The sequence below is a fragment of the Choloepus didactylus genome, chromosome 6 (assembly GCF_015220235.1).
Source record: "Choloepus didactylus isolate mChoDid1 chromosome 6, mChoDid1.pri, whole genome shotgun sequence".
In the NCBI taxonomy this organism is placed as follows: domain Eukaryota; kingdom Metazoa; phylum Chordata; class Mammalia; order Pilosa; family Megalonychidae; genus Choloepus; species Choloepus didactylus.
Genome location: NC_051312.1, coordinates 134,029,027 through 134,054,372, shown reverse-complemented (window position 1 = coordinate 134,054,372; position 25,346 = coordinate 134,029,027). Strand labels below are relative to the sequence as shown.

The 25,346-nt window shown below is 49.6% G+C and overlaps 2 protein-coding genes across 2 annotated transcripts in view; one reads left to right on the top strand and one right to left on the bottom strand.

Annotated features, from left to right (window-relative positions):
* The window catches only part of TMPRSS4 (transmembrane serine protease 4), a 33,430-nt gene extending 16,868 nt beyond the window's left edge, over window positions 1-16,562 (bottom strand). Inside the window, exons 1-2 of the mRNA XM_037841611.1 lie at window positions 16,558-16,562; window positions 200-233 (exon numbers count right to left, since the gene is read on the bottom strand). Of these exons, the coding sequence (XP_037697539.1) occupies window positions 200-233; window positions 16,558-16,560 (37 nt within the window). The 5' untranslated portion in view covers window positions 16,561-16,562. The remainder of the gene's footprint in view (window positions 1-199; window positions 234-16,557) is intronic.
* SMIM35 (small integral membrane protein 35) overlaps window positions 1-25,346 on the top strand; it is an 83,916-nt gene that overhangs the window by 3,123 nt on the left and 55,447 nt on the right. The gene's annotated exons all lie outside the window — the stretch shown is intronic.

Sequence of the window (25,346 nt, the reverse complement as noted above, 5' to 3'; positions counted from 1 at the left end):
TCTTGGAGTTTTAGGTTTCCTGTTTGGAAATTATAGGTGCTCAATAACTATCTGTTGAGTGATGGATGGATGGGTGGATGGCATTTAGCACTTGGTGGTGGTGGTAAGGGGCACACCAGAGGGGCTTAGTACCTACTTGGTAACTGACTGAAAATCAGAGGATGAGCTAGACAGAAAGGAAAGCTGGATCTGAGCTTACCGAGGCAATTCAGGGGTTGATCACTGTTGGTATTCTGTAATGGAAGGAAAAGCAGTTAGTGAGTTGAGCAAGGAAAGCTTTTGGGCTGAGGCTACTTCTTGATACTTGTCTGCATTCCCTTCTCCCTGCTGTATCTAAGTTGGGGGTCTCTGTGATATCCAAATACTTGGTTCCAAATGAAAAATTCAGTCATGCACCTATTTGACTTGGTACAATTAATTTTCTAATTAGAGCAACTAATTTGCAGTTGTGGAAATGGCTGATTGCTGGGTTGTTGTGTGTATTGCTAAGTGTTTCAAGACGATTCTGCTCAACTCTCTCTTTTTGTTAATCATCTAGTTCTGTAGACATTGTATTTCTGTAAAAATTTGAACAGATACTTCACAAAAGGCCAATGAAAACTTCAAAAAATGCTTAACATTATTGCTTACCAGGCAAATGCAAATTAAAACCACAATGAGATACCTCTGCATAGACAGCAGAATGGCTAAAATTAAAAAGACTGACAATACTAAGTGTTGGTGAGGATGTGGAAAAACTGGAACACTTATACATTGTTGGTGGGACCATACACAGGTATAAACACTTTGGAAGATGGTTTGGCTGCATCTACTAAAGCCACACGTATGACCATTCTATGATTCTATGACCTAGCCATTCCATTCCTAGGATATGCCCAAGAGAAATGAGTGCATATGTCTACCCAAAAACCTGTATATGAATATTCATAGTAGCTTCATCCATAGTAGCTCTAGAAATTGAGGAAAAACCCAAATGTCCATCATTCATTGAGTATATAAATAAATTGTATATTCATATAATGGAATATAATTCAGCAATAGACAAGAATGAACAGTATTACAATGACAAGGACGGGATGATGAAGGAAAGAAGCCAGACACAAAAGAGTAAATGTTGTATCATTCCATTTATTTAAAAGTTAAGAAGAGGTAAAGCTCATTTTTGGTTATAGAAGTAGCTACCCCTGGGGTCTTGAGGGGGTTACTGACTAGGAAGGAGTACAACGGACTTTATGGGGTGTTGGAAATATTCCATATCTTGATCTGGGTTTTAGTTATATGGACATGGAAGTGTGTAGCAGTTCATTGAGTTGTATACTTTAGCTATAAGTACTTTATGGAATGTGTGCTATACTGAAACAAACAAAACCAAAAAACCAGCAAAACACTATGGTATTTCTCAGTGTGGTCTTAGGTCTCCATTGACACTTGTACACAAATACACACTGTTCTTCCCACTCCCACACCACTTGTTGTGTGCACTCAGCGCACACACCACCACATAGAGTCAGACACCCAGATGCTGTGCACACACAGGCTCACGTCCAGAGCACGCACATTCCCTTTCCCGTAAGGCAAAGCTGAAAGGGAGGGCAGCTGGGTGCATACTCTATGAACCTCTCCTTCACTCTCTCATGCTTCCCAGAAAACTTCCTTCTCCTTTGTCCCTTTCCCAGGCTGGCACAGGATCTGGAGTCCATGGGTTGGGTGAACAGCCCATCCCGGGACTTGCCTGGCCATTGTGCTGAGGGCGTGACTGGCTCCCCTGTTGGGTGCAGGAGCTGAAGACCCTATTGCACATTTCTGGCTGGGAATCCAGTCCCATTTGGGAATGAGAGGTCCTCTTCTAATCCCTAGGTGTGTGTTCCTAATTAGATGTGGGGTCTTTGGGTGTTGCCTGCCTCTGTGGCTGAGCACAGAGGACATGAGGCTTAAAGGATGAGCTCCTTTCTTTCCTCCCCAGTTTGAATCTGTTCTCTGCAGGAGGGACGTGCTGGTGCTGCTCTCCGGTGAACCTTGGCCATGGATGGTGTGTTCCTTAGCAGAGAGAGGCAGCCAGGCTCTGAGGTCTGCAGGGGCTGAGTAAGAATACAGGTTTTGCTTCCTATTAACCATGTGGTTTGGGCAAGATACTTACCTTCTTTGAGCTTTGGGTTTACCCTCTATAAAATGGGGACAATAATACATATTTCAAAGTGCTCCATTAGGGATTAAATGAGATATGTGGTGGAAGTGCCTGGCTCACACATGTGAGCTCCCTTTCCTCTTCCTTCCCATCCTCTCTGCTTCCATAGCACTTGGTACAGGTCTTTATAAGAGCAATTCTCCTTTTGGGCTGTCACTGCTTCTCATTGCCTTTGTACCCTCAATGTCTAGCACAAGGCTTTACCCAGTGAAGCCTCAACAAATACTGTTAAACTGGACTGAACTCTGGGGCTTGCACTGTTGTTCATTCCCAGCCAGCTCGACTCCACCAACCTCAGGGCTTGGGTAGGGGTACTATTTCCACGATGAAGATGTGTTGTAGCTACAATCAGTTAATAACAACACCAACAGCCACACACACACAATTGGCACATAACAGTTTGCAAAGTCCTTTCATCCAAATTAGTCAATTCAAGAGTAAAAAGGAATGATACGAATTACCTAATAACCTGTGGGGATAGCATTAAATAACCATCTAATTAAACACATATTTGTTGAGTGTCCACTTTGTACCCTGCGCTACTCCCAGAGCTATGGATCCAAAGACAAATAAGAAATAATTACAGTAGGATGGGATAAGTCCCCAAACAAGAGAGGTGAAGCCCTGCCCTGGAGAACTGGGTGTCCTGGCAGTGGAGGATGGCCATAAACAGACAAACCAGGAAAGATCAGAGGGTGGTTGGTTCTATGGTTCTACAGTTCTGTGCAGAGATTAAAGCAGAGTGATAGGAGACAGTGCCTGGCAAGAGGGAGACCCTCTCTTGGGAGGTGACACGTGAGCTGAGACTTGAATGATAAGAGGAAGCCAAACAGCGGGTAGTAATGAGCTTGGTGTGTTGGAGGAACTGGATGGAGATGAGCATGGCTGGAGTGAGGTGAGCGAGAGGGAGATGGTAGGCTGGTGGTAGAAAGAGTTTGAAGATAAAGGCAGTAGGTCATGCTGATGGATTAGATGCTCTTGAATTTTTAGTAAGTTCATAAGAGGGTTTTTACTGAGATGTGGAAGACTAGATGAAGGCTGGGTTGGGGGTCTGGGCAGCATCCATTTAGTGGGCCCTGACCTGTCAAGTCATTCTTTTCCCCTGTGTCCACCTTTGCTTGCATATCTGCAGTGGTTGAGGTAGGTAGGGCAAGTCCCTTTTGTTTATTATTAACTCAACAAATATTGACTGTTCACCTTTGATGGGCCAGAGACTGTGCTAGAAGCTGAGGCACAGAAGGAACAAAACCATGCTTTCAGCCTGTGCTTTCTGGGGCCTGGGTTTCCTCATCTCTGAACTGAAATGAACATTGGCTAACACATTTTCAATTGCTATCCACGGAGCTGTGGCTGGGCAGAAAAAAATTCCACACCTTTGAAAACAAAAGAGAGAGAGAGAGAGAAAAAAAAAAACAAACTAAATCAAAATTGTAAGCCAGAAATACAGAAACCATGACTATCTTAAGTCCTGCATTCCTGGTGCCTCCTAAAATGCATGGCACGTGGTGGGTATTTAATCAAGATTTGTTGACTCTTGATTTGTTGAACAAAAACTGATGAAAATATCTCTGTTTTAGGACTGAGTCAAGCTTTAAGAAGCTGACTGTGGTATCTTTATACAATGGGATATTCTATTGCAGTCAAAACAAATGAATGACAGTGGCACGCAATAATATGGATGACATTAGCAATTTAGCTAATTGAGAAAAAGTAAATCCCAAAAGATTACATGTAGCATAGACTCCTTTGCATAAAGAAGCAAGCGACTGATGACCATGGGGTTCCATGCTCACCTCAGCAGGGAGACTCTAGCACAGCTCCTGACCCATCAAAGATGTACAGTCAATATTTGTTGAATTAACAATAAACAAAAGAGATTTGCTCAGCTACCTCAGCAAGGGGATGGATGTGTGTGTGTGAGGAAGAGGGGATCTCATGGTTAGAGGTAGGTTATTGTTAAATTCTAGCTTTTGTTTCAGATGATGGGTTCACGGAGGCTTATTATGCTGTTAAAACCAACAAACTGACTAATGGGCTAGCTATTTAAAAGTGGGCCCTGTATAGACCCATAATGAAAATGCATCATAAATCAAGGATTATGATTCATTCAATGCTATCTACTAATGGTTCAAGGAGAAAATAAAAAAGTAGTCTCCTGGCTATGCTGGTGGCTGGAGGGGTGCAAACTCTTGTCCTCACGCTGCTCCTGCTCAGACTGGCATGCTGTTTCAATTCTTCCACTGAGTGGCTTCTCCTTTGTCTTTGCTTTGGCCAATATCTCTGATGCAGAGATCTGAGGTAGTTGTACAACTTCTGGCAGGGGGTGCTGCTGACTGTCATGGGTTAGGCAGATTGCGGTGATTGGGAACTTCAGTGCCAGAAGAGACCAGGAGAGAGATGGGGACTCATAGCCAGCTGCATCCCCTCTCAGCCTGTATGCCGGTTTGAATGTATTATGTCCCCCAAAACGCCGTTATCTTTGATGTAATCTTGTGTGGGCAGATGTATCAGTGTTGGTTAGATTGTAATTCTTTGAGTGTTCCATGGAGATGCGACCCACCCAACTGTGGGTGATGACTCTGATTGGATAATTTCCATGGAGGTGTTACCCCACCCATTCAATGTGGGCCTTGATTAGTTTACTGGAGCACTATATAAGCTCAGACAGAAGGAGCGAGCTTGCTACAGCCAAGAGGGACACTGAAGAACGCACATGAGCTGTAGATGAGAGAAAGTTTGAAGACGGCCGTTGAAAGTAGAATTTTGCTCCAGAGAAGCTAAGAGAGGACAAACACCCCAAGAGCAACTGAGAGTGACATTTTGAAGAGGAGCTGCGGCCTAGAGAGGAACATTCTAGGAGAAAGCCATTTTGAAACCAGAACTTGGAGCAGATGCCAGCCACATGCCTTCCCAGCTAACAGAGGTTTTCCGGATGCCATTGGCCATCCTCCAGTGAAGGTACCCAATTGTTGATGCATTACTTTGGACACTTTGTGGCCTTAAGACTGTAACTGTGTAATCAAATAAACCCCCTTTTATAAAAGCCAATCCATTTCTGGTATTTTGCATCCCGGCAGTGTTAGCAAACTGGAACAGCCTGGAATCAGCCCTGAAATAAGGCAAGGAAAAGAAGCAACAGGGCTGAGGCCTGTGGGGACCAGGTAAGACTCAGAGATCTGGTCGACCCCCATCTACTGAAGTGGGTCCCTGCCATGATCGCAGGGTGAAAAGTTGAAAGGGTCTCTAGACACCATCCCAGGCAACTCCCTGGTTTTCAGATGAGAAAACAGAGGCCCACAAAGGGGAAGTGTCTCGCCCTGAAGCTGATAGAGGGAAAGGGGCTGAGAGCCCACCAAAGACCAAATGTGCTTCCTTCTGGTTTGCTGGAGGCATCTCTGTTTATCCCCAACTTGAACCCAGCCCTTGAACACAACTACTGCAGCCTAGACCCAGCCCTGCCCAAGCCAAGTCATTGGCCTTTCTCTTTTTGCCTGGGGCTGCTGGCCGGCCAAGGCTGTCTGCTCGGTGATTCACTATGCCCCAGGGCACTGACTCATGCATTCACCCCAGTTGTGTCTTGGCAGCACCACAACTGAAGCCTGGAAGTGGGGTGACCCGGGCCCACCAGGCACGGAGCCACAGCTGTTTGGAGCACTATGGATGAGCAGGAATCTCCAGGCCCTCAGAGATTGCTGGAGTTGGTGGTGGGATGGGGAGGTGGAGGCGGATGGGCGGTAGACGGCTGAAAAATACAGGCCGATTGCCTGATTAGCTCAGAAAATCTTTCCCTGCCGGTGCTTTGGTTGCTAGTGGCAGAAGGACATTAATCCAATACTCAAATGAGGGGGCAGAACACTGAACTGCTGAAGCCACGTACTATTATATAACTTACAATATTTTTTCATAAATATTATCCCACTGAATCTTCAGAAAAACCCTGAGAAATTATCCCCATTTTACAGAGGAGCAAACCAAGGCTCATAAAGATTAAGTGGCTGATTATGGCTTCAGAGGCAGTAAATTTTCAGATCCAGCTCTTGGAAACAGGTTTTTGGCTTCGATGTGGTTGTTTTAATTTCCCCACGGTTTCAGGAACCCTTTTGAGTAGTGCTGGATGCTTTTCATCCTCTACTCCCCTGCAGTACAGTCTAGTTGCATATAATTAGCATGCAATTAACATGTAGAGATCCCCTAGCTTCTCCCCAGCTCTTCCTTCCTTCTCTGCACTCTGAAGTTAGACAGACTGCTCTCTGCACTCTGAAGTGCTCTCTGCACTCTGAAGGTAGACAGACTGCTCATTCCTGGCTCTGTCAAACCATCCAAACTGGGGTGAGAAGCCCTCCCTCGCAGAGTGTGAAGAGGGGCTTTGTTGATCTTAGCTCTCCTTCTTCCCTCTCTTCCTTTAGGTTTGCACCTTTCTCACCTGCTCTTTCCTTTATTTACCAATCCCCCTAGTCCCTGCTATGCAGTAAATCCAGGAGAAACTCTTAGTTGGGCTTAGCTCAACTCCAAATTGCAAACGCACATCTCAGGGTCCTGTTTCCCTTCCAGCTCAGGGATGACGAACGCAGACACAAGCAGCACTTGTTTTTCAGTGGGGGCAAGGGTTAAGTGTGCTGCAGAGAAGCCACAAAGAACCAGCCTGGGGAGTATGAGTTCTCATCTCGCCTTGTCTTCTGACTTGTTCTGTGGCCTTGGGCATGCCCCTCAACTTCTCTGAACCTCAGTGTCCCTGCGGGTAATTGGGAACCTTCTTCAGAAGATGGAGAAGCAGATAAAATGGTTATCAACCACACAACAAAATGGGCACCTTCTCCACCAGGTTAGTAACAAGGCAGAGAAGAGGTAGCATCTCACAGAGGCCAAAGGAACAGAAAACCCTGGCCAGCTCCTTTGTCTGCTTTCCTTGCCAAGCAGCCTGCTTCTGGGGCCTTATTTCTCTCTTTCTCTCTGACACGCTGATTCTGCATTGCTTTGCTCTGGAAAGAAGTCAGGAGTGGCAGAACTGTGCTGGCTGGGGTGTGGAAGGGAGAAAAGTGGAGGGCACACAAAACGGGGCTTTCTGGCCCTGCTCTGATCTGTGGCAGCTTCTGGCTCCCATGGGAATCAGCGCCCTGGTTTCCCATGGTCTCGGAGGGAAATCCTAGAGCAAGAGATGCTGGTGTTGCTAGGTGACGGGATAAACCGCTCCCTTGTGGCTCTGGCAGGTGGCAGCCAGTTTGCTGAGGCCAGTGACAAGGCAGTGGGGGAAGACCCAGGGGAGGGGGTGGGGAAAGTTCCCAGGGTGAGCCAGGAGAACCCGAGGCGGCTCACAGCCACCTCGCAGTGTGGGGCCCGGCCGCGGAACAGCTCAGGTGTTCAGGGGCTGTTCTGAGGGGGCCTCGCCCTGCTCTCTGACCTCTGACCTCACAGACCCCACCTGTTCCCCCTACCCAGCTGCAAGCGGCTGTGTTCTCTCCACCTGCAGTGGGGACAGGGCCGTTTGATGCCTTTGCTAGGCCAGAGCCAGGTGTCTCTCTCTTGGGGGCCTCAGCCATGACAGGTAAGGTGAGAGGGGGTCTGGGGGTGGGGTGGGGGAGGCACACGTGAGTTTCCTGAATGAGACTGGCTGTGGGGCAATGGCCCGGAGCGCATGGAAGATTCTCAGGAGACCACGAATCTTGCTGCCCTCCAAATGTCCTCTGAGCTATTTCTCTGCCTCTGGGCTGATCCACCTCCAGCCTGGGCCACACAGAGATGGGCCTCCAGGTGAGCTCATGCAAAGGAGATTCAGAGAGCTTCTCCTCACCTCTGCTCTGGGCTTAGGTGTCCTTACACATTTTCCCTTAGGTCGAACCTCAGCCGGGGCTGCTACATTAGAAACCATTTCACCTTGTTCTAAGCCATATAGGTGCTGACCTGTTGGCAATTGGCGCCGAGGGCCTCAGCCCCCAGGCTGGCACATAATAGCTTCAGAGCAGGGCCTGGGGCAGGCGGGAGGTGTCAGGTGGCACAACAGTTATCCCGCTGCCAGCCTGCTGTTTAGCTGTCTTCCTTGAAGAATCTGCCTTTGTGTTCTGCCGCAGCTCTCCACTCCATTTATAAGCCTGTCCCTGTTTCATAAATGGGGAAACTGAGGCACAGAGCAGTTATGCCGTCTCTCCCCAGGTCACATGGCAAGACAGCGTGACAGGCAGGCATGAGGTATTAGTGCTTGCCAGTTGGGTTGAGATGAACCGAAGGGAGATGGGTTCCCTGTCGGGGAGCCCCTGCCTCGTGGAGATGCTGTTAGCTGTAGCTCTCACGAATCCCTCCAAGAGTCTTCTCCTGCCCCAAGGGAAGCAGCCTATTTTCTGCTGCCTTGCGGGGTTCTCTACAATTGGGAGTTGTTCAGCTTCCCTTTTGCCCCCAGGTGGCTGGTCCCTCGGAGCCCACCTTCCCTTTGCAGTGGGGTTTGAGGAGAAGGAAGGTGCCCTCAGCTTTGTATACCTGAGAGTGGGCAATGGCTGGAGGGGAGGCGAGAAGCTGTGGGAGTCAGACCATCGCAGCTCAGACTTCCAGCCTAACGGAGACCCTTAGGGTTTGCTGACGGAAAGGGCTGATTGCTCTTAAAGCTTACGGGGGTCCCCGACACATGGCAATTTCCTCAGACCCAATGAGGAGCAGTCTGACATTTATAAAAGAATTCCACAAAGTTTACATCATTTTTGAAAAATCATACTCTTTTGTGCTTGTCCTGAAATGTCCCTTATATGTTAAGGGGCAGGAAGTGGTGGGAGAAAAAGGGACTTTGGTGTTATAAGGCCTGGTTCTGCTGTTTACTTGTTGAACAATCTTGGCAAATCACTTACTATCTCCTGTACCCCGTTTCTGCCTTTGAAACATGGATAGGATAAAACTGACATTGCCAGCTGATGGTGAGAAAGGTTCTGTCAGAAAGGTTACTACATACATTTCCCAGCCCCCAGGAGCCCCATTTGGGTCCTTATGATTTGACAGGTTGGTCTTTGCCGTTTGATGGGGCCTTAGCTCTTCAGCTGCTCTGGTCAGCAAGGGCTTGTCCCCTGACCCTGCTCCTCTTGAGCTCAGAGTCAGGAAACTGGCCTGAACCCAGCTGTGTCCTGTGTGGCCCTGGGCCAGTGACTTAACTTTTCTGAGTCTCAGTTTCCTCATCTGTACAATGGGTTAAACACGACCTACTCCATAGGAGGACTAAATGAGATGAAGCAAGGGGCTCCTGGCTTGGAGTTTGAAGTATAGAGGAGTTCAGTATGTGGTAATTAGTCCCCTTGCTCCAATTGCCCAGAGGCTTGGGGAGCAGAGCTGCACGGTGTCCCGGAAGGTCCTGTCAAGGGCAGGACTGACCACTGGCATCTGTTCCAGACGCTCCGACGATGAGCCTCTGTGGCTGGCTCGGCTGCTGCAGCAAAGTGCTGCCATGTCCTGGCGGAGGTCTGAACTGGCTCTTAGATCTCTTTCCTGTGAACTCTGAACTCATGTCATACATAGAGCTTCAGTGACTTCTTTGCGGTCACTTTCCTGCACTCACATGACTTGGCAAGCACTTTGGGAGGTTTTTCCTTGCCAGGCTGCCATGCTCGGGGAGACTGGGGAACCTGGCAACCTGGATCTGAATCCCATTTCTGTTGTTTAGGCAGGTTATTTAACCACTCGGAGGCTTGATTTCTTTTGTGATATGTTTGTGTATGTGTGTGTGTGAAAGATTTAATAAGATCTTCCTCCTAATGAGAACAAAATATACATAGCATTTGGCGCATGCCCTGGGACATAGTAAGCATGCAATAAATGTTGGCTTCACCTCTATTCCTGCTACTAAAATGCGGTTGCCACTCTATTCCAACTCAGTGCAGTCCCACCCTGTCCTGGGGGCCGGGGATACGGCATGAACAAATGAGGCAGAGTCCTCGTGCCCGTAGAGCTTATAGTCTACTATTTTTATTAATAATTAATAACAATATTAATAGAGAACCTGACAAGTGCTTGACAGTCGATACTCAAACATTATTAATTGTTAATGGCAAAGAGCCTAGTGGAGGGTGTGGCATGTATGTAACAGAGGCTAAACAAATAAATGGTGGCTGTATTTATTCCTTCTCTAGGCCAAGGGGCCTCAGCTCAGGAAGGGAATCGATGGGCTAAAGTCCAGCTGGGGGAGAGTGGCCAGGGCACTTAGGGGACCTGAAATGAAGGCACATGAGAGGGCAGAGAGCACAGGCCAGCTAACAGAGGACTGGGGGTAGCCAAACGTGGGCCTCGAAAATGTGTAGGGGCAAAAGACTGATCCTGAGGACAGATGGGGCAGTTATGGAGAGACTGTTTGCTCTTGGCAAAGGGGAGATTATTTAAGCAATTTGCTTCCTTGGGAAGGAAGGGATTGCCTGAGGATGTGGGAGTCTCACATCCTGGAAGGTATGTTAGTAGGAGCTGGCTTGTGAGGGTCCCAGGCAAGGCCAGATTAGGGCTCCAGGGCACCCAGGGGACTTGGGGGGCCCTCAGTGGGGATGCAAGGGGCGGAGGGGCCAAGAGGTGGGCAGGAGCCCACTGTCCTTTCAATCACTGTGGCTCTGATATTTTTCTCTGTTTTCCGTACAGGGGTTCTGCTTTAGATTTCAGTGGGGCAATTTGTTTCTGAGGCTAAAACAAATTGGGGGGAGGCACCACCCATCTAGAAGATCTCCAAGGCCCTTTCCTAAGGGTCTACGATTGGGAAGAGCTTGCTGTTAACTTGAAATTTCTGTTGTCTCCTCCCACAAATAAGACGTCCTAGGCCTGATTGACTCAGGATTTTCCCTCTTTAAACTGTTTTTTATTCTTAATGAATCTCATGGCAACTTGTTTTTTCCTCTAAGCAGCACCGGGTATGAAACTTCATCTGAGTCTCTCTTGAACGTCTCAGTTATTTATGCCCGCTGGTTTCCTTTTGTCCGTGTGTCTCCTCCTTAGCAAACTTTAGTAGATAAGTGAGGGACAGAGTCTCTTTGCAGAAATGACCTCGTCTTTCTTCCTCTCTGTTTTGCAGTCTCCACTCAATGGATATGTTACTATAGGATCCATCAGATTCTCAGTAGTGATGTGGGACCCCCTGGTTCTGCAGTTTCCAGGGCAACAGCATGAGCTGGACTTGTGGGCCCACAGACTTGAGAAGGATGGTGTCTGAGGTTGAGTAGGGTTCTCCACAAATTCATGTCTACCCAGAACCTCAGAATGGGGCCTTATTTGGAATAGGCTATTTGCAGATGTGATTAGTTAAAATGAGGTCAGACGAGATTAGTATGGTCCCTAAGTCTAACATGACTGATGTCTTTGTAAGAAGAGGGACATCTGCACCCAGAGGGACAGACATAGAGGGAAGACAGCCAAATGAAGATGGGGGTAGAGGGTGGAGTGCTACTGCCACGAGTCGAGGAACTCCTGGGGCCACCAGAAGCTGGAAGAGGCAGGGAAGGATCCTCCCCTCAAGGCTTTAAGGGGAGTGTGGTCCCCCCAACACCTTGATTTTGGACTTCTGTCCAAAAACACTGTGAGAGAATAAATTTCTGTTCTTTTAATCCACCCCGTTTGTGGTTATTTGTTATGGTAGTCCAGGAAACTAATACAGAAGGTATAATGGAAAAACCATGGGACTTGATGTTGAAGCCCCAGAGTTTGGAGTCTTCTTGGCTGAGTGTCAGTTAATGTCTTTGAACCTTGACTTCGTCACCTCTAGAATGAGGATAACATATCCTGGAGGGCTGATGTGGGATACAAAGGGAGATTCTCAATGTAAATATTCTCAAGCCAAAAAACGCTGCACTCATTGCTTTAGGTTGGAGATTAGAAGCTGCAGTTGCTATTATTCTCTCTAAGATCTCCTAGTTTTGACAGGACCTTCCAACAGCCTGGCAGGTCCCTCCTTCCTGGGGATTGGAGATGTGACCATCTGTGATGGCCCCAGGGGAAGGGTGGGAGTGGGATGACGGGGGTGGGCTTAGCCTCAGCCTTAGTTGTCCCCTTCTTGTTGACACGAGTGGGGAAATGAGACCCTTCTGTCCCTGGGGTGGGGGAAGCAGGAATTTTACCCTGTGTTTGTTTCATCTTTGGAGTACACCCAATTCTTTGAGGGCCTAGGTTTTCAAATCTTCTCTAAATTTCCACAGTGTCTTGCCAGTGTCTAGCACATAGCAGATGGTCAGCAGTATGTGCTGAATGAATGAATGCATATTGTAAAGGAAGAAATTGAGGTTGCAGGAAATGCCTAAAGCCTGGCTCAGCTCAGCCAGACTGCTGGGTAAATGCCAGCCAGACCATCGTGCAGGGCATTTCGTGACAGAAGACACTACAGTCACCTCTGGGTGGGTGCCCATCTTAGTCTCGTCTTCTTCCTCGAGTATTCCTTTCACCTGCTACCCTATGAGATTTTCCGGCTGCGTGCAGAGTATGTTGGGAAGCTGGAAGGTGTTCTGGGGATGAGGGTGTAGGGGAGGGAAGTTGCAGTTTTGAATCTTGTTTACAGTTTCTCTGCTGCAATCGTTATGGTTAGAGCAAAAGGCTGGGAAGTGGAGAGAAGCATGTTCCAGGGGGATTGCCACACCCTCCCTTCTCTATCACTGGGGTTTCCAGACAGGCCCAGGCCTGTGCGTCTCTAGGCTGCACCCCTAGCCCAGTCCCTTCTGGGATCAAAACACCTTGATAACACTCTGTTAGAATCTGGCATGTTTTCCGATTAGAGGCTTGGCTAACCTTGTTTTCAGTGTCTAAGAAAAATCAGACAGCTGGTGATAGGGGTTTGGTTTTTAATCATTTATCTATCATTCATTCATAAACATTTTTCAAATGCTTATTTTGTGCCAGGCTCTGTGCTAGGTTTGGGGTTAAAAGATGAGAAAGACACACACATCCTGCCCTCAAGAGGCTCACAGTCTGGTGGCAATAGGCTTCTGAAGAATTGTGGCAGATGAACACATTTTAGATTTTGGGGAATTCACTGTCTTGGGAACTCATTGCTTGGGAACTTGAATTTTTTTTTTTTTTTTGAGGCTGATGTTTTCACATGAGCCAGAAGGAAGGCTGAGGGGAGAAGAGGTGCCCAGGAAATCTGAGAAGCCCGCAACAATTTTCCAGGCCTGAGAGCATTTGTTTCCTGCTGTCTGGGGTTGGTTCTGAGGCTTTGGGAAATTGGTGCAGAGTTCCTGAACCCTGCTTTTGATCTGCTTTTCTCATCTGCCCTCCTATCCCTCTATCCCTCTGAACTTGTCACTCCTCCTTTCCCACATTCAGCTCCTCAGATTCTCTCGGTCTCTGTCACGGGGGCAAGCTAGGGAGGGAAGGGTATTTGTCGCAGGTGGATACTGGCGTTCTCAGCTGAGCTGAAGGAAGGCTGAGAGGAGGAGAGGGGCTGGGAGGCGTGGAAGAAGCCTGGCTCCTAAACCAGTGCTCCACGTCGGCAGCCAGGCCCAGAGCTTGCCTTCATGGCGGGGAGGAAAGAGCCCCGGGAGCTGGAAGAGAGCCTGGGGGATGCTGCTTCCACTTTGCATATGCTGTTCCCTCTGCCTGGAATGCCTCCTCCCCTCCCCCATACCTGGCACAGAGCAGGCAGGCAGCACAATTGTGGAATGCAGGAATGGAGCTGGATGCATGTCGTCCTGCCTGGCTTGGGAAGGTGACCGGTGCAAAGCATGGCAGCACTGGGGCCTTCCCTGGCTCTGTTGAGCTTGAGGGCACAGTGGGGACCCTGAATCTGAGGGAGCCTGCATGACCCCTCCAAGGGTTCCAGCCCTCAGACTTGCCCCCCTCTTCTCCCTGTGCCCTTTCTCCAGTCACAGTACACCTCCCTTTTTTTCCTGACATGGCCACACTTTCTTGCTTTGCACAAGGGTGTACCCTCTAGCTAGAACACTCTCCTATCTTCTCTGCCTGGAGAGAACCAACTCACTCTTCAAGGTCCAGCACAAATACTCCCTCTTCTGCATACCTTCCCTACCACCCTAGAGAGAATTTACTTCCTTTTCTTTAGATGGGAGTACCTTGTACTCCTGTCTGGTGTTGTACTTGCCACACTCTTTTAGGATTGTTTGCCTTAGGAGCTGTGCTTCCTCTGGATTTTGAGTGTCTCTGGGCAGCATCCAGGCTCTGCACCCTTTTGTCCCCACCTCCCCATCTAGAGGATGTCACAGAGCCTGGCCAGGGCAGAGGCCCCTGAAATGGTGGCTGGCTGGATGGAGCTAAATGACATCAGGTCCCTCACCCAGGTAGTTGGGAATCCGAGAGAGCAGGCTATAGCTAGCCACTCTTTACCCCTAAGTCCCTCTGCTGCCCACCTCAGAGCCAGGGTCGTACCACCAGGGATGAGTAGGCTCCTGGGTTCTCTGTCTCAGTCTAAGGGGGCCCTCACATGCTCCCGGCTGCTAGCTGGCCTACCTGCCCATTTGCCACATCCCTGAGCACCGGCCAATCCCAGCCAACCCCCTTGGGTCTATACCAGCCTGGCAAGGAAAGGAGGAGGGAGTCAGGAGGACCACCTTCCTCCAGAGCGGCCAGAAGGTCAGCATTGACCTCAGACGTTAATGCTCTGCTCTTGGGGCTCGTGGTGTGTGTGTGGGCTCCTGGGCAAAGCCACAAGGCAAGGCCAGCATGGCCCATCCCAGGTTCCCTGGCTGCCCTCCAGGGCTCAGCTGTGGCTAGATATCAAGGCATATATCCTTATCAGACACATCCATTCCTGCTCTCAGTGGGCACACCCAGTTGAACAGGTTCAAGCTAGAGTCCTTAAGGAGCTCTCTGTCCCAGGGTGGGGCCTGTGGGGGTGGAGGAGGCAGGGAGGGTTTGGGGTGGGGGGTGCCACCGAGCCCAGGCATACCTTGTCCACCCTCTCCCCAGGGCTGGGAGCTATGGTTGCTCTGGGTTCTTTAGAATGAAATGGCAGGCTATAAGGCGCCGGCGGCTTAATAGCTAGCTTAGGGGCCAGACCCTCCCTGGATCCTGTCCTGGATCCTGGCCGCTGCCTTGCCTTTGGGGGCTCCCTGGCCTGGGGCTGGCCCCTCCACCGCAGGGTGCCCACCTGCCCTCTCTCACTCCTACAGCAATGCCCAGCTCCTCCCCTGGGGAGTGAGCGGGTCAGTGCTGGCTGTGCCACCCACCTGTCAGTCCCTGGAACGGATCCCTCATCACTCACTAGTCCTTATGTTTGTTCGTGGCTTCTGGTTGACAGAACCCACTCACAGACGTTAGCCTATTCAATCTTTCTCTTTTCCCACTAACCCCATGTGTGTGCATTATTTCCACTTACGGAGGGAGAAAATGAGTCTCAGAAAGATTAAAGTCACCTGCTCAAGATAGCACAGCTAGTAAGGCAGCTGGACATTTCACCTTCCGATTCTACACTGAGGGCTCCAGCCACCTGTCCTTTCAGGTCACTGCCCCCGGGTGGTGCCCAGGTTTCCTTGGTGCCACCCAGAAGCAGTTCCCAGGCCGGGCAGACTCGCGTGGCTTCCTCGCCTCTCCTAAGCCCCAGCAGCTGGAGCTTCTCTGCACACGGGCTCAGCTGGCGTGTGGCTTTCTTGGATGGGGAAGCAGGAAGCTGGTGCTCTATTCCCGGCTCAGTCCCAGCATAAAGCAGACAATTCTCACCCCCCATATAGGACCCTCAGCTGCCCTAGAACTGGAGCTAGAGTTTTGCCTGAAAGTTTTCAGGGGAAGTGCTGAGGCTGGAAGTCAGGAGATTGAGAGCCCCATGCAGGAGGCATCTTTTCCCCCTGGACAGAACACTTGTCAGGCAGCCGCACCATCTGAGCCCTGGGTTCCACCTCAGACCCAGACATTATCTCTTCCCCTCCACGGCCCTCAGTTGTCCTCCCTGAAAGATGGGGTTGATTCTCTGTGGCTTAAGACGGTGAAGAAGAGGAGACAGGATGAAGGCCTCAAAAAGGGACCAAGTAGAAGATCTCCACAAACACCCTAGATTGTTTCAAAGCATCTTTCTACTGCTTTCTTTAAAAGGACAAGGAACCAGTTTTCCCCAGGGAGGAGGCAGAGGGACCATTTTAGAGTCAAAACAATTCCTCGCCCTTGGAAAGAATAGTGCCAACCTGCACCCAACAGGCCAGGAGGCATTGGGCCAAAGAGCCCGTAGAATTTAGGAGGAAATAGTCAGAAAGGACCAGCCCTGGTGTTTGGTGGGTGAATCCAAGGACCGTTGGCAATGGAGCAGGAGAGGCGGGCAGGTGGAAACCGAGATGTGTAAGGGCCTGGGATGTGGGGGTGACCTGGGTGTGGCCTCCTTTTTAACCTGGAGGGTGCTACAAAATTCTCAGGCTGCTTGAAGGGAGGCCCAGCAGGGCCCCTTGCTGGGGAAACCCACTCTTCCCAGTCCTGGGAGCAGAGGCCCCCACACTCACCATGCTGGCTCTGCGATCTTCGCGATCTTCCCGATTTCCCGACATCCTGGAGCTGAGCTTGGTAGGAGGAAGATCAGTAAAGCCTGGGGGGCACTGGCTGGAGCAGGGCTACGTGCAAGGTGGGCCTTGGCCCCTGGTGTCCAGCATGCCTATCTTCTAGCAACCTGGCCGCCTCTCACCGCTGTATTCCAGGAGTGATTTGGGGACTGTGGGGCAGGTCGATTAAAACAACCCTGCAGGTGAAGTTGCCAAACTGGAATGATTATGTGCCTTGTAAACCGATTAGTGGCTGGAACACCTGGAGTCATTCACGGGAACTTCGGCCTCAGAACAGGTGACACGCCTAAGATGTTGCAAAAGCCTTCCCGCCTGAAAGACTTCCACCCAACCGGTGTTGACTGATGGTGATGTCAGAAGGTGCCTCCGCGCTCTCTCTCTCTCTCTCTCTAGTTGCGTGACCTCTCACCATGTGTAGGTACTTTTATTTGGGGTTGTGGAAAGTTGGAGGAGTTTGGGGGTTGGGATGCAGAATTTACTGCTCAGTAGGATGGAATTGTTGCTGGGCATGGAGCAACAGGGTTGGAAAGTCCATAGAGAAGAAGAGGGTTTTTCTTCCCTTTAAAAGATGGGATCCCAGAAGTGAAGCTGGTGCTCTGGGCTAATATTCAGTGTATCAACCAGTGTCCACTTCACTGCTTGGTGCCCAGTTGCTAAATATTTTAAATCTCACCCTTAGTCCTCTGGCTTGGCCCTGAGTGTCCTCTCCTCATGGGGCCCCTTCTGATCCACGTCCTGCAACATCCTGAGGGCTGGAGCTGCCCCATGTCCACGGGGTGTCCAAGGTGAAACCTTGGGATCCCAGAACCATTGAGCCAATGGGACTTCGGTAACTGCCCACTACCATCCCTCCATTTTGTGGATGAGGAAACTGAATGCCAGAGAGACAAAGTCAATTACCCAAATTGGTGCCAGATTCTGAACCAATCCAGATCTCCCATTTCTCAGCTGAGCCTCCCAAGATGCCAGCTCAGGTCAGACAAGTGTATGAGTCCTTCCGTTGAAAAGTGCTTCCATGTGCCATCTCTTTGATTCTCACAGACCCCATGAGGAGTATGTTGTCCCCATGGACAGTTGGGGAAATCACCCCTCACAGGGATGGAGTAACTGGCCTCAAACCCAACTGAGTTTTTGGAAGAGGTGGTGCTTGAACCCTGTTCTCTTACCACTACCAGCCATGTGAATGGGCTGACCATGACACATTAGCCTGAAATCCCAGGGCACGTGGTCTGGGGGTGGCCTGGGCCATGGTCTGTGGAAGACCCCAGAGCTATCTGAGCAGGGAGGGGACTAATCAGGTTGATTTAACTGATTGCTGGCCAGATCTGGGCTGGTCCATTTGGAGAGGCCTGGGCTTGTCTCTGAGCAGGAGAGCTCTGGGGCCTCTTGAGTCAACATGGCCCCAGCCTTCCCCACTACATGACAGTGGCCTTTAGAATTGGAAGGGTGGGGAATTATCATGTGTCTGTGATCTCAGAACAAGTGACTGCAGGGGACAGTGCTGTGAAGGGCCAGGTGGGTTCTTCCCTGCAGCAGGCTCTCCCTTGCTTTGCGTCCTTCAAGTTGAGCCAGGCTAAACATCTGACCCACAGATTTGCATTTCCTTGCCTGGTGCTCAGGTGATGAACCAGGAAAGAAGTAGCTGCCCAGGTAAGAACGCTGTTGGGCGTGGCTGGCTGGAGGTATGATTACTCAGCTTTACTGGCTCCAGCTCTGGCCTCTGCTCTGGGTGGGCCTGGGAGTCTGAGGAGAGGGCTGGGAAGGAGGGATGTGGGCAGGGCCGCTGTGATGGCCGTGGGAGGGGGCTGCAAGTTCTACAGGTGGAGGCAAAGTGGCCTGGAGAGAGCAGAGGGTCTCCGCATCCCCCAGTACCAGGTGCAAAAGCCCCGGCGGGACCAGCACTCACCCAGGGGCCACCTCAGCCCCCTCTCAAATCCCGTCCAGCCCTTCCCCTGACCCCTCTTCCTCTTTCTCCACCATCTCTTCTATATTCTTCTCCTGTCTTTTCTCCTTCCTCACCTTCCTTCCCCTCCACTTTTTATCTGTCTCTTTTTTTCTGGTCATGTAAGATGTTAAAATTAAAGGAAGTTGAGTGAGGGTTTATGGGAACATTATGTACTATCTTTACAATTTTTCCATAAATCTATAATTATTCCAAAATTAAAAGCTTATTTTAAAAATATTTAAAACAGATTCAAGAAGTATTTGGTTTGGTTAATAAACGAAAGACCCGTGATGTGACATTACAAGAAGCCAGAGATATTTGATGCAAGTCACTGATCTTTGGGATCTTTGAGTCTGTCACTTCCCAACTGTATGATCTCACACATGTTATGCTCTTCCTCTTTGATCTCAATTTCCACATTAAAAAAAAAAAGCTTCCACTTTTTATCACTTTCTCTCTTTCTCCAACAATTTTTCCTCTTCCTTTTTCCTTTTCCTCTTCTATTTCCAGCATGTTGTGTTGTGATCAGAGGTGGTTTGACCATGAAGCTAGCAAAGCTTCAGCTACAGGTTTCTTCACTAGCACAGCCCCTTCCAAGGCTCTGGGAAGGATCCCTGTAGTATGCTCACATGGTCATGGGCTTTTGAAAATTTTGAAGATTTATTTATTTATTTTTATATACAGTTTTTTAGAGAGGGCCCCTCAGAATGTATAAGCGTCAGACTTTGCAAAACCTGGCTCTCCCTTGGTCAAGAGCATGGGCCCTGGTGGCCTGGGGTCCTGTGTCCTAACTCCAGCCACTGATTACTGGTGTGGCCCAGGACCTTGCATTTATCCTCCCCGAGCTGCACATTCCTCATCTGTAATGTGGAGACAATAACAGTACTGGCCTCTGTTGTTATGAGGATTGATGAGATGACACATGTGAAGCATCTGACACTGAATAGAGACTCTGTGAATGGCTGTTAGCCTTTCATTTAACAGAGTATGTGTTTATTGAGCTCCTACTAGAGCCAGGCACCAGGGATTAAAGACAAAAGACACAGTCCCTGCCACACACAACTTACAGTCTCCTGGAGGAGATATGACACATCCGTCAATCACATCCGTCAATCACACTACATTTATAAAGATGTTCTATTGAAGGTAAAAGAAAATTCTTTTTCCTCTGTCCTCTCTTTTCTGTCTTCCTTCTATAGTATCTTTTTTCCTCTTAGGACATTTTCACATAGAAATGTAATTATAGGGCAGTCTATTAACTGCTAATTGTTTCTAATTGTTCATTTTTTTTTTTTTTTACTGATTAAGTGCCTTGCAAATCTTTATTATTTTCCAAACATTTATGTTCATACCTTCTGGTGTACAGATAGTGCTAGTCAAGATTAAACAACAAAACAAAAAATCACATTTTTAAAATGTATTTACAGCTCATTTTCTCTTGGTGTTTTATCCTGTTTCTGACTTGCTTTTTCTGAGTAACTTGTATTTGTAGAGATATTTCCTAATCAGTATTGCATATGAATAAATGTTAGCCACTATTTATTGTTATTCTGGTAAGGCCACTCAAACAGAACATAGAGATTTCATCAGCACAAGCCAGTGTTTCCAAAGAAGGTTTTGTGCAGCAGACAATGCTGGATGAAGTGTCTCAGCACAGTCAGCACGCTGGCCACGGAGCAGGTGCCCTTGAGCTTTGGAGGTGGAAGAAGAGACGGGTTTGCACCAAGTTAGAATCTCTTCCCAAGCTACCGTCTCCTGCCGCTCGCGGAACAAGCTCCCAGGGTTCTGTAGACAATTGTGCAGGGCGACTTTGCATGGATGTTGTCCATTCTGGGTTTTTCTCCTTTCTTTTGACCTTTAACGATTCCTGAGTGTGCAAAGGTGAGGAAGACGTGCAAGAGGTGATGGGTGGTAAAAACCCTTGCCCTCCAGCCAAGGACCATTGCACTAGGCCCAAACCCAGCAGGCAGGCTGGGTTAATGGGAGTAGGGCTCTAATTGTTCATTTGATCTTAATATCAGCAGCCTCCACCCATCCACCCATATGTGCTTTCCCTTCCTCCCTCTCTCCCTCCCTCCCTCCCTCCCTTCCTTCCTTCCTTCCACCCACTCTTCCTTCCATCCTTTCTTCCATCTATGCACCCAACCACCCGTCAACCCAATAAATATTTTCTACCCTGTATCAGGCACTGCAGTTAGGCACTGTGGTTGGAAAAAATAAAACAGCCCCCACCTTGAAGAGCTCAGCCTCCCCCTATTAAAGCATGAGCTGCTGAATGCTCAGCCCCTCTAGATCCTTCCTGCTCAAGGCATGGTCTGTGGAACCAGAACATCAGCATCACCTGGGATTTGTTAGAAACGCAGAATCTCAGTCCCCCTCCCCCTGCCCCACACCCAGACCTCAGATTCTGACTGAATCAGAATCCACATGACAAGATCCCAGGTGCTTCGTGTGCACCTTGTGGTTTGAGAAGTGCTGCTCTGGCTCCCTTCCCACGGTCAGGAGTGGGTAGAGGCTGTTATTTCTGGAGTGAGCTGACTTTAGAAACTGGAGCTTGACCTGGATAAACCCTTAGGCTTCCTTCCAGCCAGCAGAGTCTTGGTTCTCCCTTCTGTTCCCAAGTCATATAAGATCAGTTTTGGTGACAGACCCCTTTGTTGGAGCCTCTCCTAGGAAATTAGGTGGAGAATGGTGTGATATGCAGCCAGTGGACATGTGCTGGTGACAGCTCTATCACCCAAGCAGGGCCACCTCAGCTCACTGTGAGGGGGATGCAAGTGTGGCTCCCTGTTGATGCACTCACTTTCAGGAGTGGATTTCCACTGCTAAGTAACCCTCTCCCAAGACATGGGTTAGGTCCAGAGGCTGCGGATCAAACCTCGAACAGGTGCACTAGAGAAGAACTAGGGAAACAGAGAATCCCAGAATCTGGCTGATCCCCAGTCACCTTGGCTGGTTGGGAGCTGACTTTCCTCTGTGGCCCCTGCCAGGATGAACCAGTGTTCCCTCCCACATTTGTATGGACTGAGCCTGCTGTGGGGGAGGCAGGCATGAGCCTGACAGAATGATAGGACACAGTTGCTTCAAATGAGGTACAAATAATAAAAAGTGAACCCAGTATATGTGCTCCTACGTGCCAGGCTCTTACCGCAGTGCAATACCTTGTTTAAAGCACCCTGTGATGTGGTGCTGCTGTTACCCCCATTTTACAAAGGAGAACACTGAGGTTCAGAGAGGGTAGGAGAGGAAGGGGACCAGGTGTGTTTAACCTAGGACTCTGGAGTCTGGGCCTTGTCTGCTACCCCGTGCATGGGGGGACCTGCATGAACACAGCCAGGGTCTACAATGGATTCTGCGGCCCTTCAGGGACCACTGAAAAGTCACTCATGTCCCACATAACCCCAGAGCTATGTGTGGGTTTGCTTGCGTTTGTTATTCTCTTCCTGCCTGCAGGGATCTGGTGTGCAAGCAGTGGCCTAGCAAGATCACAGGCCTGATGCCCTCTGGCCCAGCTGCTTAAGGAGGCCTTCCAGCAGGCCCAGATCATAGAATAATGCAGCTTTGACTTTCTGCAAAGAGATCCCTTGCAAATGCTTGCCAGTGAGGTCAGGGGAGCTGTCAACCTCACCCAGGCAGCTGAAGGTGCAGGGCATGCTCTAGCAGAAGCAGTGGATCTAGACAAAGGCAGGGAGGGTGTTCGGGGTTGAATTGTTTTTCTCGACAGGTTACGTTGAAGTCTTAAACCCTCATAACTCAGAATGTGACCTTATTTGGAAACGGGGCCTTTGCAGAAGTAATTAGTTAAGATAAGGTCATATTGGTGTCCTTAAAAGAGGAGGAGAGAAATCCAGAGACCCAGATGGCCACGTGAAGATGGAGGCACAGATGGGGGTGAGATTGTCACAAGCCAAGAAACCCCAGTGTCTACCAGAAGCTGGGAGAGGCCAGGAGGGATCCTCCCCTGCAGGTTTGAAAGGGAGCATGGCCCTCCTGACATCTCGACTTCTGACCTTGAGCCTCCAGGACTGTGGGAGAATACATTTGTTATTTTAAGCTCCCCAGTTTAGGTCATAGTCCTAGGAAACAGAGCTAGAGAGGGAGAACAGGCCCTGATTGGTGAGGAAACACCTCATGTGCCTACGTACAGGACCTGACAGTAACAGAGAACTTCTCATTTGACCCTCAAAACAGCCCTGTGTGGTGAGGGATGAACTGAGGCTCAGAGACATTGAGTGACTTGCCCAGGGTTGCACAGCTGCAAAGTGGCCCACCTGGAACCGAACGAGTCCCGAGTCCCTTCACTGGCGACTTTATTTACCTGCTTTGGGGAACTTGGCAGTGCATCCTTCTGCTGGAGAGTAAATGCCAGTGGTGGGGGTTGGGTCCTACTCTGTGTTCCTCCTGCTCCCTTCCCCTTCCCAGTGGTCTCTCTCTCTCTCTCTCTCTCTCTCTCTCTCTCTCTCTCTCTCTCTCTCACACACACACACACACACACACACACACACACACACACACACACACACACACACACACACAAACACGCGTGCGCGGTGTGGCTAAACCCCGCCCCTTCCTGCCCCATGTAGACGAGGCTTCCGGTCCTTGAGTTAGATTACAGTCATCACGGCAAATTTCCTTGTCTGATCCTATCTGGCTTTGGCTTTTATTCAGTGTAACTTCTACTGCCTCTGTTATGTCACGAGTGTCCCTGCCTGCATTGGTGGTGTGAGGAGGGCAGGAAGCAATGTGGCCCTCCTGGGACCTTGACATACAGAGCTGACCATCAAGCTTGGGAACAGGTTTTGGGCTTGCAGGTTCCTTGGAGAATCCCTTGAGGCCATCTCCTGGGGCTGGTGTTCTTGGGCTGGGAAAGAGGGGTCACGTTAGACCTCGCTCTTGCCCTTCAAATACAGTCTGGAGCAACCCTACCCAAGGACACTGGGCAGAGGCCAGGGCCATGGGGTTTGTTTCTCATGGACAAAGATGCTGGGTGTTCTGCTTTTGTGTGAGGAAATCCTCTTGGATGAGGATCTGATCGTGCTCAGCCACCTAAAGAGAAATAGCGAGGAGGGATGCACCTCTCACCGCTTCCTAAGCACATTCTTCACCAGAGCCATTGTGCTGGATGTTTGCAGATGTTCGAGTCATCACATTTGCCTGTTTACTGTCCCGCCATGGCCCTTAGACTGACACTTCATGCTGGGCCTGCCTGCTACTTGTTCTTGAGCAGAAGGTGGCTTGGGGGATGGAAGGAGGGCAGGTGAGGGATGAGAGGGAGATGAGGATGGCAAATTGGAAAGAACATGAGTTCGAATCCCAGCACAGTGACCTTCTAACTAAACAGTGTCTTGAGCAGTGAGGGAGCCCTGGTGCTGGGCTCCTTGATTGAGATTTCAATTGTCTTCATAGCTGCAGGGCCAGAACGGTGCCTGGCACACTAAAGTGTTTAAATGTCGGTTTGAGTAAATTAAGTTTAAAACACAACTTGTGCCACAGAGGAAGAAAATTCTGGCAGTGCTGTAGGGGAGCAGTAGGGAGACCAGGAGAGAGGAGTGTTGCAATAGTGAAGGTGAAGGATGGGGAAGGTCTTTAATTAGGGCATGGACCATGGGGATAGAGAAGACAAGGGGAGGGGAGGGAAACGATATTTATTGACATTCCACTCTACCTTGTGCCCTAGGCTAAGTGCTATATATTAGTTATCTAATTTCTCCCCAATAAGCTTGCAAAGTAAGTCTTAATATTCCGATTTTATGGATGAGGGAAATGAGGTCTCTGGCCCAACCCCACAAGGCCCGTCCTTGGCAGGCCGACCCGGAGCGCAAGCTCACTGCCCCACGCTGTGCTGCTGAAGTCGGGGATGTTTCTGGAGTAGAAGCTAAAGGATTGGCTGTGGGAGGATTGGGGATGACTCTGAGGTTCCTGGGAGGGTGAGAGAGTTGATGGGGGGCCATTAACGAATGAGTTAATTGGGTTGAGACTGCTGAAAGGGGTACTGCTTTTAGATGGTCTATGGCCAGACTTGCTGAGCCCAAGGACGATAATTTATTGATAACGCTGGTGCCTCTGGCTTGACTGAGCGCTTTTGGCTACAGAGTGAGTCTGGGGGAAGCTGCTGGCTCCTGGGTACCACTCAGCTTCCGTGGGGTTGTCGGGAAGGTTGGCGTGGTGGTGCTGTGGGGTGGAGACTCATGCCCCACCCAGGGTCCCCGCTTTCCATGCCAGGCTCCTGGCAGCCCCTCCCTTGGCCCCCTTCTCCCTCATCCTCACCTCTGCCTGTCATCCAGGCTTCTGGGAGACGAGTGGCTTCGGGGCCAGAATGAAAGCACTTAAACCGTCTCTTGATCTCATTCCTGTCTCTGTGAGAGTCTCTCCATCAGACATTTATTGAGCATCTACTGTATGCCGGGCACTGAGGACATGAGAGGAATTGAGTGCTTTCCCTGCCTCCAAAGCACTTTCACAAGGCGAGGAGGCAGACTTTACACAGACGTGGTGCTGCGATCCGGCTGGTGAACGCTGAGATTAAAGGGCAAACAGGGGGAAGTCGGGGTAGCCTCCCCAGAGGAGGTAACATTTGAACTGAGCTTATGAGGATGAACAGGACTTTGTCAGGTGGAAAAAGTGGGGGGCAAAAGGGGGAGGAGAGCATTCCCTGCACAGAGAGGGGGCTGTGTGTGTTTGGGGAGCCATCTAAGTATTCCACAAATATTGACTCAGCACCTCCTCTACCCCAGCAGGGGCTAGGGGCTAGGGAGATAAATAATTCATGGCCCTGATGGTAAGA